At 37.3% G+C, this 13,496-nt stretch overlaps 1 protein-coding gene across 4 annotated transcripts in view; it reads left to right on the top strand.

The window, feature by feature from the left end:
* Nucleotides 1-13,496, top strand: part of S100pbp (S100P binding protein) — a 38,722-nt gene that overhangs the window by 2,110 nt on the left and 23,116 nt on the right. For 2 of the 4 annotated variants that reach the window (XM_055610851.1, XM_055610852.1), the window contains exons 2-5: nt 4,933-5,049; nt 6,318-7,117; nt 8,347-8,429; nt 9,655-9,746. In XM_055610851.1, coding sequence (XP_055466826.1) covers nt 6,320-7,117; nt 8,347-8,429; nt 9,655-9,746 — 973 coding nt within the window. In that variant the 5' untranslated portion in view covers nt 4,933-5,049; nt 6,318-6,319. Of the gene's footprint in view, nt 1-4,133; nt 4,270-4,932; nt 5,050-6,317; nt 7,118-8,346; nt 8,430-9,654; nt 9,747-10,830; nt 12,041-13,496 lie in introns of those variants that run through there. The other 2 variants (XM_055610853.1, XM_055610854.1) reach the window with 2 other exon arrangements.

The following is a 13,496-nucleotide window of genomic DNA, read 5'->3' as shown; positions in this document are numbered from 1 at the left end:
GCCTCTAATACAAGATACTTCATGGGCCATTAATTTGAAGAATTTACCTGATATTTCAGTTATCCGTCCAGTCTGGTCTTTAATTAGTTCAATGATAGTATGGTTAAATGCTTCACCAAGTAGATCATACTGAAAGATTTCCAAAGTGGGTCTGGGGGAAGTTTTCTGCCAGTTTAGGTGTTTTGTTGTTTGTTTGTTTGTTTGTTTTGTTTTGTTTTTTAACGATTCCTGTGCTTGAAACTCTTTAGGTGAGATGTAGGTGGTGGGATGAAATGATAACTATAGCTACTCCTTAGTGTTTTTTGTTTGTTTGTTTGTTTTTCGAGACAGGGTTTCTCTGTGTTGAGGTTTCCTATTTTATAGGAGGAAATATTTGAGACTTAGGGTGTATTTGGTGTATCTTTTACACTGGCTTTATAACTTAATTTTTGTGTGTGTGTTTTGGTTTTTGAGACAGGGTCTCACTCTGTTGCCGTAGCTGGCATGGCACTGACAATGTAGACCAGACTGGCATTGAACTCACAGAGGTTCACCTGTCTGCCTCTTGAGTGATGGGATTAAAGATGTATGTCATACCCACATACAATTTTAAGGGCAGCCTGGTCTACATAGTGAGTATGTAGACCGAGCCAACAAAGGATAGATAGTGAGGCCCTGGCTAAAAAAGATCAAAACCAAAACTTTTAAACATTAATTTATATATATGTATGCTATGAGTTTTTGTGTGTGTGCATGGTGTTAGAGTGGATGTCTGAGAAAAACCAGTCTTTCCTTCTATCTGTACATGGGTACTAGAGATTGAGTTCAGATCTCCAGGCTTGTGTGGTGAGTACTGTACTCACTGAGCCATCTAGCCATCCCCTAAAATTATTTTTTATTAGATATTTCAAAAATATAAAAAAATAAACAAGGTAACGTGATAGTAATTACTGTTGTACTTACTGTCCAGGGTTGTCTTCCATTGCCATAGTTGTTTGGGGTTTTTGTTACTGATTAAAAAAAAAAAAAAGGCCAGGTATGGTTCCTGTAGTTCTAGGACTTATGAGGCAAACAAGAAAGGAGAATCAGAGTTGGTCTTAGCTACATAGCCAAGTTCAGGATAGCCTGGCCTACATGAGACCTTGTCTCAAAGAAACCAAAACATTACGGATAGACTGAAGCTATCTATGTCCCCTTACCATTCCTGTTTTTTGCTACTACCAGAAGTTCTTGCTATCTTGTATTTGGTGGGTTGTATTCTTGTGAATATTTTTTTAAATAATTTTGTAATGTGTGTATATGTTCATAGAAATGTTCATTTTTTTTTTTAATTTGTTTTTTTTGAGACAGGGCTTCTCTGTGTAGCTTTGGTTGTCCAGGACTCACTTTGTAGACCAGACTGGCAGCATAGAAACTTTGTTTTGTTTTTGTTTGTTTGTTTTTTCTGAGAAAATTTCTCTGTGTAGCTTCCTTTGTAGACTAAGCTGGCCTCAAACTCACATTGATCTGCCTGCCTCTGTCTCCTTGAGTGCTGGGATTAAAGGCATGTGCCACCACACCTGGCCAAAGAAACTTTAATTGATGATTGCAGTGGGGAAAAGGTAGGAAATCTTTGGAAGATATATCGGCCTACTTCATTTTGTGGGCCTTATTTAAAGATGATTTGTTTTTTCCTAAGCCTGAAAAATATGAATAAGATAATTAGAAATTTGAACAGGAGTTTAAATTACTATTTTATTTATGTGTATAGATATTTTGCCTACATGTATTTCTGTGCACCATGTATGCCTAGTACCTGCAGAGATCAGCAGAGTGTGTAGGATCTCCCGGAACCAGAATTACAAATACTTGTGAACCACCATGTGGGTGCTGGGAATGTGTACCCAGGTCCCCTAGAAGAGTAGCCAGCCCCTGAGCAGGATATTTTAGGATAAAAAATTCTTATCTATAAAGAAAATGATGTAATACCTGAGATTTGTTACAAAATAGCCCAGTAAAGGAGAGAAGGATGGAGAGGGAGATTAGCAGTAGGGTTGGTAGTTGAGTAGCTTCGGAGATTCATTATGTTGCTTATAATTTTTGTGGTTTGTTTGAGACAGGGTTTCTCTCTCTCTGAAGCCTTGGCTGGCCTCAAATTCACAGAGCCCATCTCTAAATCCCAAGTTCTGGGATTAAAGACATGCACCACCATGCCTGCTTACTTAATATGTTTTAAATTATATTTAAAAATAATTCTTGAAATTCTGGAACTAAAGTTGCAAAGAGAATGATTTGTGTGAGTTAAAATTTATTTCTGTCTTTCTGTGTATATGTATACGATTGTATTAGATGCTTTTGCCATTTGGGACATTGTGAGGGGAGTGCCAAAGAGCCAGTTTTGTGTCCCTAAATAATGGGTGACATCTGTGAGGCCTAGGGCAGCTTCTGATGCATTTTAAGGTAGGTTAAATTATTTTTCCAAGCTGAGCATGGTAGTGCATGCCTTTAATCACAGCAGAGGTAGGCTGATCTCTTTGAGTTCAAGACCAGCCTGGTCTACAAAGAGAGTTCTAGGACAGTCAAGGCAACACACAGAGAAACCCTGTGTCAAAAAAAAATTTTTTTTCCAGGTAATATAAATCTGTCTTTAATATGTACATACCCCATAGTGTATTAGCAAGCATAGGAAATATAGAAGGCCTAGGTTTTGGATTCTAATTTTTCCATTTGCTAACTGACCTTGGAGGCAAGTCTACCGAAAAAAGAGAGAGAAAGATTGCCTTTTGAAATAGATTTTGGTTTGGATTCTTGTTCCAGCATTCTTAGCTAGCGAACTTAGTTACTTTATGCCTCACCATGAAAACTTACTGAACACTGCATTTGGCCAAGCGAGTGCTTGAGCTATATATTTTTTGGAGTGATTGGGATGAGGGGGCAGTAGCCCAGAAATGGCTTCTAAGAAGTGAAGTTGTTTGAGCTCAGTGCCTGTGTGTGATATTTGTGTTTAAAAATCACAAATTGGATTTTTTTTTTTTGGTGGTGCTAATAACCCTTGCTGTGTGGCCCATTCTGGTTTCCAAGTAGGAGAATTATACTGGTGTTGGCATAAAGTTTCTTAAACTTAAAAACAAAATCTCCCTTTTTCTAAAACCAAGCACTGTTACTGCTGCCAAAAAAGATTATTTTACTCTATAAAATAGCTTAGTTGCTGAGCCAAAAAATTACTTCCTTTTCTTTTCTGTCCTAACCATTTTTTTTCATTTTATTTTACCTTGTTTGTTTGTTGATACAGGGAATGTTTTGAGACTATATAGCTTTGTTTGGGTCACTAAATATTAGGCTGACCTTGAACTCAGAGTCTTCCTGTCTCCTGAATGCTGGGATTAAAGGCATGCATCATCATGCCTGGCCATCACACTTCCGAGTTAGCTAGATTCTCTATAAGTATAAAATGCTGTATCCTCCCCCCCCCTTTTTCTTTAGTGCTTTGTTCTCTCCTCCTTCTTATGTCCTCTCATATTAGAAATTAATATTTGGTGTTTTCTTGCTAACAAGTTGCCAGGCATGATGGTATACACCTTTAATCCTAGCACTTGGAAGTCAGAGGCAGATGGATCTCTTGAGTTTGAGAACAGCTTTGTCTGCAAAGCAAGGTTCAGGACAGCCAGGGCTATACAGGAAAACCCTGTCTAAAAAATAAAAATTAAAAAAAAAAATTACATATTCTGGGAGGTTGAGGAACCATATCTTTATTTCTTAAAAATTATGGAAACATACTGTGTAGCTTAGTTCCTTGATGATTGTAGCTTAGAAAATTACTGCTGAAGGAATTTACGAATTCAAGCTGAAAATGAAGGTTTGGATGGAGGGTAGTAAAGTTAAGGGAATTTTACAGTTTAAAAAGCTGAAAAGGGCTAGGCAGTGGGGACGCATGCCTTAGTTCCAGCACTTGGGTGTCAGAGACAGATGGAGCTCAGTGATTTCAAGGCCATCCTGTTCTACAGAGAGTTCCAGGATAACAAGGGCTACCCAGAGAAAAAGAAACAAAACAAAAAAACTTGGCTTCCTTTATGGCTTTGTTGTTATTTCTTGTTTGTCTCATAAAAAGTACAAACAAATAACAACAAAAAGCTATAAAGGAAGCCAAATGTTGAGGTACATTCCTATAATCCTAGCACTTGAAAGGCAGCTCAGGAGTTGAAGGCATAGTGATTTGGATGCCAGCCTGAACTACATGAGACTCTACCTCAAAAAGGAAGCACTTGTCTAGCATGAGCAAAGCCCTCCGCTGGATCCTCAGTATCACATAAAGTAGGTATATTGGTTTGTGCGTGTAATCCCAGCCCCTTTGTGCGTGCTGAGCAAGCACTGAACAACTCAGCCACATCCCTAACCCCCACACTAGGTTTTAACTATAAAGTAAACATTCAAGTAGAAAAGGAATAGAATGATGATGACGCTTGACCCTGAGTTGGTAATAATCAACAATTTTTATGTTTATATCGTTGCTGACTTTTTGTGTTTTATGTATATTGAAAATGAGAATGGGGTTGGTTGTTTTTGGTGTGCTCATAACTTTTAGAATTTGGTAAAAATTTTGACATGGCCTAGTCTTCCTTTTTCAACACTTTTCTATTTTACAAGGAAACAGATCCTATTGGTTAGGGCTTGTTGGTGACAGGACCAGGTCTTAGGACTCCCAGTCCTTATTTACCCCGCTAAAACAGACAGTGGTCTTAAGAAAGTGCCAGTTCTTGGGAGGAACTAAACCAGTTCTTAGTTGCATAATTTTTTTCTTGTAAAGATTTTTCTTTGGTGTTCTTCACTGACAATAATCCAACTTGCTGGTATTTTTAAAAAAAAATCAAGATTAAAATTAATAGATGGAACACCTTGAAGCATAATGCAGTTGACTTTGTAATTATTGGAGTTGAAAGTGATGAGAAGATCCTTTAATTTTCTTTGTGCCTGCAGGAAGGTGGGAGTCAATCACTTTGACAAGTCTCCTGAAAGGAACAGCCAGCAGGAGTTGACACCTTTTTCCATTTGGTCTCGTGGCAAAGGCTGAGATTGCTGCAGCAGCTCTACACAGTACGGAAAACATCTTTTTTAATTTTTTGTTTTTTTGAAACAGGGTCTCACTGTCTATAGCTCTAGCTGACCTATAACATTCACCTTTTTTACTACCTGCATGCTGGAATTAAAAGGCATGTATCACTATACCCAGCAACATTTATCTATCTACCTTTTTTTCCTTTTTAAAAAGATTTCATTTTCATTTAAAAAAAATTGGGTCACAAACCTGGAGTCCCAGCTTCTGTGGAGGCTGAGGCAGGAGGATTGCAAATTCAAGGCCTGGTTGTGCTACAGAGCAAGTTATGTCCAGTCTGGGCATCTTAGTAGGAGCTTATCTAAAATTAAAAAGTAAGAAATAGTCTGGGGGTGTAATTCAGTCTAGAGGGCTTTTGTAGAGGCTCCCAGTTCAGTCCCCAGAACTGGAAAGTAGTATATGTTTCTGTTTTATTTTTTTTATATTTATTTTTTTAAAAGACTTATTATGTATACAATGTTCCGTCTGCACGAACATCTGCAAGTCAGAAGAAGACATCAGATCTCACTATAGATGGTTGTGAGCCACCATGTGGTTGCTGGAATTCAACTCAGGACCTCTGGAAGAGCAGCCAATACTCTTCACCTCTGAGCTAGCTCTCCAGCCTTCATACATGTTTCTATTTTAAAAGTATAAAGTTCATGTCTAAACATGTCACAAAACATTTATTTTGCTTGTATATTATAATAATTCCATGGTAATGCATATAAATCTCCTTTAAATATGTTTTTAAGTAGAAAAATGTTTTTGACATGACTGTTTCGTGATTATATTGAATGACATTTCTCTTAGAGGTAGACATTTGGGTGCTTCTAGTACTTTGCTATTTTAAATACTATGCTTTGGAGAACCTTGTACGTTTCCATGTGCATTTGTAGTCGGTAGTTATACGTGATATTTCCAGAAGTGAGATTGGTAGATGAGATGGTATTGCCAATGTCCTCTTCACAAAATAGTATATTAACTTATGTTCTTTACTAGTAGTAAGTGCTTTTCTCTGTAGCCTGACCAGCCCAGCTTATCATTCATCTTAATTTCTGCTATTTTGATCAGGAAAAAAAAAATGTGTCTTATTCAAACATTTATTTTCATAATGCTGGTAAGGTTAAACGTTTTAATTATTTCTCAAATTACAAATCAGAGTGCAAGCGTAGGATGTGTGATCCTAGGATGCCTCGTCTAGATACATAGTTGGTTGGAGTTGTTTTATGATATTTCTCATTCTTCAGCAAAACTTTCATTTTTCCAGATATGACGTGCTCACTATTGCCCTCTGAACAGTCTTCTGCTTCCTCTTTTTTGCCTAAAAACAATGCCTCATTTTCTTGGGGTTCCCTGGATGAAGATGAATTGGATGACTCCTTGTTGGAGTTTTCTGATGGAGAAGAAGATGATGGCCATTTCAGTTTCACAGAGGAAGAGATTGAGACGCTTCTGAAGGATGATGATGGTGGGCATGAGTATGGAGAGAGAAAGGTTCGAATTCTACCTGATACTTCTCAAGAAAATTCTTTGTACAGCTTGGGACCAGCATCTGAGACCCCTGGGTTCTTCAAACTACCTCAACTAAATACATCAGTTGGTCATGGACCAGCTCCTAGTAAATCATTAAACAGACACTTTGTACTGGAAAAGAACCTTATCAAAGTAACTGTTGTTGCACCATTTAATCCAATAGTTTGTGATCCTGTGCTTGATAAAGACAAGATCGATTCCTCCAAAGAAACGGAAAAACCTGCCTCCCTTGGGGAACAGACAAGAGAAGATGACATTCATCCTAATGAGAGTAAACCTAGCACTGAACCTGAAGAAGTCAGTCCCAATAACTCTGCTTGCGATGGGCCCCTACTTTCTTCTCCTTCAAACAGTAACATCGAACAAACTGCCTCTGATAAAAATATACCTGAAACTAAGAAACCAACCCCTGTGTTCTCTCAGATCTCCAACCATTCAGAGGTACCTAACAGGGGATCATCCTGGAAAAATAGTGGATCACATAAATCAGGTTGTGAAATGAGAATTCCAGTCGTGTCTAGTTCATCAAACAGAGTAAGTACATTTTTTTCAAGACATAGTAGAATTAAGTTGTTTTCATTAGGAAAGAGTTCCTATGTACTACATTCACATATAGAAAACCTCATCTCTGAACATCATACACCGAATGATTATTTTGTTTGAGTTTAGCAGAACTTTATATTCAGAGAACTTAGGATTTGAATCCTGACTGACACCATTACTTTAATATTTTAACCCGTGTTTTTTTTCCAAGACAGGGTTTCTCTGTGTTGCTCTGGCTGGCCTGGAACTCAAATCCACCTACCTCAGTTTCATGAGTGCTGGTATTAAAGGAATGTGCCACCACCACACTTAGCAAACTTCTTTCTTTTTTGGTACTAGGGATTGAACCTAGTACATTGTGCTAGTAATATGCTTTACTGCTAAGCTGTACCCACCCACCTTACAATTCTTAACAATAAACTGAAAATGATACCTCACACTATAGGGAGAATTAATAACATAATGAACTTATAGGGTCTGGTACATTGTATTAAGGTATTGTTTTATCCTTTTTTTGTTTTTGAATTTTTGAGAAAGAGTCTTGTAACAGAGCCTTGGTTAGCGTGAAATTCACTCTGTAAGTCTGACTGGCCTCGATCTTTCAGTAGTACTGCCTCTGCTTCCTAAGTGCTGAAGTTACAAGCATCATTACAAGTTTTTCTAATTTTGTGTGTGTGGTTTTCATGTAAATACTGGTGATCCAAACCAGGGCCTCACGCATGCTAGGGGTGAGCTATAGCCCTTGACCCTCCTGAGCGTCTGAGATTAATTCTCTATCTCCTAAATGGGTATTATATAAAATAATCCCTTCTTCAGAAAGTTTTTCTCCTTTTTTTTAAAATATAATTACTGTTTTATTTTAAATGCTACCATAGTGTGTTATATACAGTAGTGTTTGTTTAAAGATAATTGTTTATAAAATAAATATTTTCCCTGGGTGGTGGTGGCACAAGCCTCTAATCTCAGCACTCAAGAGGCAGAGGCAGGAGGAGCTCTCTGAGGCCAACCTGGTGTAGAGATCGAGTTCCAGGACAGCCAGGGCTACACAAGAGAAATCCTGTCTCAAAAACCCAAAACGACAACAACAACCAAAAAAATACTCTATTCACATAGTGATGTTTTCAGTTATGTTATATCTGAAAATTATTAAAAAATATAGCTAGTAATTATCTGTCCTATTGTATTTCTTCCTTCTGCTCTGGAAAACAACAACAAATCAGCATGCTTTTGACAAGGATTCTGGGGAGGTGAAAGGTGAGAGAAGACTAGGCAAAGTCATTCCTGTTCTACAAACCAGAACCAGGTAATGTACTGTATAACCATTCTGGTTTCTGATAGTGCTCTTTCTTTCTTCCCATTCTCAGTATCTTCTTAATGTGTTTGAGGGATAAGTCAGGATATTCTGCAGGAGGGCTAAACAAACTTGAAATTCTGAAGCTACCTATTTGTACCTATTTCTGTTGTTTTAAACAAATCAATTAATCTCTCACTTCAGTTTTTGTCAGTAAAATAAAGCTAGTGATGTGTTCTCTATAGCCTCACAAGGTTATTTTGAAAGTAAAAAAGACATACTAGTAAAACATATAAATACATTTCTTATATGTATGAGGAGGTCTGATCAAATATTTAGTCAGAGGTCAGACTTTTAACAGTAAAAAGGTTAAAGTGATTTAGAAAATCATTTAGTCTTCTTTCTTCGTGTTCAGTGGGGACAAATATGTAGGATTGCAGATCTGAGGCATCTTTTTAGCTTACTTTCCTGTTGCCAGGAGGTGGCAGTATTTGTATATGGGTATTTTCAATTGAGTGTACTGGAAAAGCTACTGTATAGGTTGAATCAGAAAATTGAAGTTTTTTTAAAAATATACTTATAGCATATTCATTCTGTATTAAACATTTTTAAAATGATAAATAGGGTTATTTGTCACTAAATTTTAGTTTAGTGGCTTCTGTTTCTTTTTCTATATAATTCTGGAAGCTTCATCAATTTCTTTCCTTCTTTTGAGATTTTACTTTTATTTTATGTGTGTAGGTGTTTTACTTATATTTGTGAACCATGTGTGTACAGGGTACATAGAAGCCAGAGAGGGCTAAACTTGAATTATTCAACAATTGCTTTCTCTCTCTGGTAGCTACTTCATTTTTATCTTCTGATATTTTTCTTTTTCTTTTTTTGTTTGTTTTTATTTTTGTTTTTTCAGTCAAGGCTTTTTCTGTGTATCTCTGGTTGTTCTGAAACTAACTATGTAGACAAGGCTGGCCTGAAACTCAGATCCCACCTGCCTGTGCCTCCCAAGTGCTGGGATTAAAGGCGTGCGCCACCACTGCCCAGCTAGGAGTTTTATTTCTTTTCCCTTCACTTCTAAACTCTATACTTGATTTCAGTTTTGTACTGTGACTAACAGTGCCTTCTCTGTCACTGAAAGTTAGTTGTTTAACCAATCATCGATATGTGACTTTTCTATAAAGCACTGTAATCATGGTTCTAACGGGCTGTTTGTTTTTCTTTCTGCTTTGCTTTATTCAAGGATGTTTTCACAATCAGATCTAGAGAAACAGAAGGACATTTATCTCAGCAAAGTCATTGCTCATATAGAAGACCCAGGGGACTCTAACCAAGGTAACATGGTAACCAAAGGGGCTTATAAAACATGTATTGAGAATTTTCTTTCCATAGTAATGAGCTTAAACTGAGATGTGTTTTGAATTTTCTTAAATTGATAAAGAAGAAAACTTCCTTATCCAAAGATTTACTTCAAAGGATTATTTAAGCAAATAATTATGGGAAATTGTTTGGCTAAGGAGTATTAGAGAAGGGTCTCAGACCAGTGAGCCTCTTCCCTGTAGTTGAGAGCAGTAACCTGACCATAGTGCTTTTTTTTTTATTCATTTATTTATTTTTTATTTATTACAATTTATTCACTTTATCCCAGCAGTGGCCCCCTCCCTTCTCCCCTCCCAATCCCACCCTCCCTCCGATTTCTCTCTCTCCCATGTCCCTCCCCCAGTCCAATGATAGGGGATGTCCTCCTCCCCTTCCATCTGACTCCAACCTATTAGGTCTCATCAAGGCTGGCCGCATTGTCTTCCTCTGTGGCCTGATAAGGCTGCTCCCCCACTCATGGGGAGGTGGTCAAAGAGCCAGCCATTGGGTTCATGTCAGAGACAGCCCGTGTTCCCCTAACTAGGGAACTCACCTGGAGACTGAGTTGCCTTGGGCTACACCTGAGCAGAGGTTCTAGGTCCTTTCCATGCATGGTCCTTGATTGGGATATCAGTCTCTGCAGGCCCCCCTGGGCCCAGATTTTTTGGTTCTGTTGCTCTCTTGTGGAGCTCCTGTCCCCTCCAGATCTTTCTATCTCCCCCTTCTTTCATATGATTCCTTGCATTCTGCCCAAAGTTTTGTTGTTGTTGTTGTTGTTTTATACTTTTTTATTTTTTTATTTTTTGGCTTTTCGAGACAGGGTTTCTCTAGGTAGCCTTGGCTGTCCTGGAGCTTTGTAGACCAGGTTGGCCTCGAACTCATAGCAATCCACCTGCCTCTGCCTCCTGGAGTGCTGGGATTACAGGCGTGTGCATCATGCCCAGCTTTGTTGTTTTTTTTTTTATAAACTGGGGATTTTAAACTGTTGTTATTTTGACTGTTAAGCAGTAGAAGTAGATGAAGTGATGTTCCTTACTAATTATTGTTTTGGATCTTTTAGAATTATTTTTTCTTGCTGCCTTTTGCCTTTAAATGTCAAAAGCAAGCATTTCAAACTTCATCCTGTGTCTTGGCTTCTCAGTACAAGCTCTTGAAAGTCTGAACTATGTTCTGGATCCTTCAAGCTAATATCCCTGTACTTCATTAGAAGCTGTTGCAAGCCAAAGTGGATAAATTCTTTCTCCAGCCCTCAGAGGATTATACTGTTTTATTCAGTTTGACCTAGTGGCCGATGGGAATTCAAAAAGGAGCAGAATTGAAGGCATGGAATGTTGGGAGGTTTTATACTGATAAAAGAATTTCTTCTCATAAAGGTTACTCTGTCTTCTGGTATGTTTAGCTTCTTTTCTTGTTCAGCAAGAACTTTTGTGGAGTACTTTTAGAAGTGTTAAGTTTGAAGATTAGGAACTGGAGACATAAGCAATGGGTCCTGGCTTGCTGGGAATTCATAGTCTAGAGAAGATTATTCTACTAAAATATTGATTAGTTTTCTAAGGAAACACTCAGAGTAAAGAAGAAACTAGGAAGGAAGAATGGAGATGATTGAGGAAGATGTCCTAGGTAAATTCCATAGAAAAAGTGATGGACTTAGGTACTCAGATCTGTGCTAGGGAAAGGTTTAGGGAAGTTGTTCTTCAGTGAAGGCTCCTTTCTCTTAAAAAGTCCTGGATTAGTAGTTTCTCTTTTATATGGCTACAGACAAAAGGTTTAGAGTGCTAACATCAATCAGGAGAACATTTTAAAACTAAGTTTCTTTATTTTTTTACTCAAGATTTTATTAAGCAATGAGATGTCAATGTGCCATTCTTTACCCACCTGTTTGTGGTGTCTTTTTATTTAAACTATTAGGTCTGGTAAAAGTAAAGACATTTTCCCACCCATATCATTGGAGGGCAGATTTTAAAGAGATTTGTTCATCTTCAAGCTTGTTTAAAAAAGAAAAAAGAAAAGAAAGAAAGAAAAAAGCCTAGTTGTTATTTTTCTCCTTAGGTGGTCTTTTTTATATCCTAGGAGATAGTACTTGTATCTAAGTATATTTTCCCTTTTCATTTGAGGTGTTCAAAGAAAATTTCTCATGTGAAGAAGCAAGGCACAATTGCTCACATTTTTACTGTCTTTTCCATTTGCTTCTTAATTCAGCAATCCCTCCCTTAAAATTACTACAATTTATATCCTATTTTCACAGCCAGAAATATAGTGAGAAAGCAACAGATTTTAGTGGTTAAAAAAAAAGTCTAGAGTTAACTTCTAGGTTTATTTTTATTTAGTTTTTGTTACATTTTCTTTTGTATACATATGTGCATGTAGGCATGTGTAGCCACAGTGCATGTATGGAGGACAGCTTGTAGCGTCAGTTCTGTCCTTCTACCATTGTGGGTCCCAAATACTGAACTTAGGTTATTAGGCGTGGATTAAGTACCTTTACCTCTGAGCCATCCCATTTATTATACAACTCTGGATTATATCCTAGCACCATTGTTGGCTAGATGGGACTTGAGCCATGAAAAACTTACTTGCAAAGTGAGAATAATGAAGTTTAGCTTGTGAAGCATAATTACATAAGAAAACACATGTATAATGTGTAGGACAGCGTTTAGCTTAAGCTAATACAATTTTAGCTAACAGAATTTTTTAGATACCAGTATTGACAAGAAAGTTTAGGGCAGGGGCAAAGGGTTAGTGGTTAACAACATGAGGCCCCCGGTTTGTTTCCCAGAGTCCACATGACTGTTTACAAACTGTGATTTGTGGGAAAACAAAACAGAAAAACCTGTAACTCCAGTTCCAGGAAATCTGATGTCCTCTTTCTGGCCACTGCAGGAACTAGGCTTGCTTGCAGTTTGGTAAACACTCATACACATAATGTAAAACTAAAAAAAATCTTTAAAAAAGCTCACCTTTCCATAGTGAAGTGTATTTTTTTAGAGACAGGATCTTTCTGTGTAGTGCTGGTGGTCCTATAAATTGCTGTGTAACCAGGCTGCCCTCAGACTTAGAAATTCTCCTGCCTCTGCCACCCGAGTGCTGGGATTAAGGGTGTGTGCTACCACACTTGGCTCATAATAGAGTTTTTAGGTAAAATAGTGTGATATGTTTTAAAGCTCGACAAATGACAAAAACCTGGTAAAATAAAATGAAATAGCTTTTACAAAAATATTAATAAATGAAGCTGAGTGATAAGCACGTAGGATGTATGTTATTTTTAATTTTGCATACATTGCAAAGATACTGTAATAAGATTTTTAAAAATTGACCTTTATGAAATTCTTCCTTGCCATCTAATATTTTCCTGTCAAGTTATTATAAAAATTTATTGTTTCTCTGACATTTCTGTCTTTATTTCAGTACTCTAGTATGGTATTAAGTTTGTTTTTGTTAATTTTAAATTATATTTATTACTATTGTGTGGGTATCCATGATATGTGGGTGTACATACGATGGCATGCATGTGTCTGGCAAATGACAGTCTTGTTTAGTCAGTTCTTTTCCTTCCGCCCTTATTTAGGGTCCAGGAACTTGAATTTAAATAATATATATATAACATTAAATATAAATGTATAGTTATATAAATAATGATTAAGTGCTTTTACTCAGTGACCCGTTTCATCAGGCCTTCGTGTGTGTGTGTGTGTGTGTGTGTGTGTGTGTGTGTGTGTGTGTGTGTGT

The sequence above is a fragment of the Psammomys obesus genome, unplaced genomic scaffold, assembly GCF_907164565.1.
Source record: "Psammomys obesus unplaced genomic scaffold, mPsaObe1.curated_primary_1811, whole genome shotgun sequence".
Lineage (NCBI taxonomy): Eukaryota > Metazoa > Chordata > Mammalia > Rodentia > Muridae > Psammomys > Psammomys obesus.
This window is presented reverse-complemented; position numbering and strand designations above follow the sequence as displayed.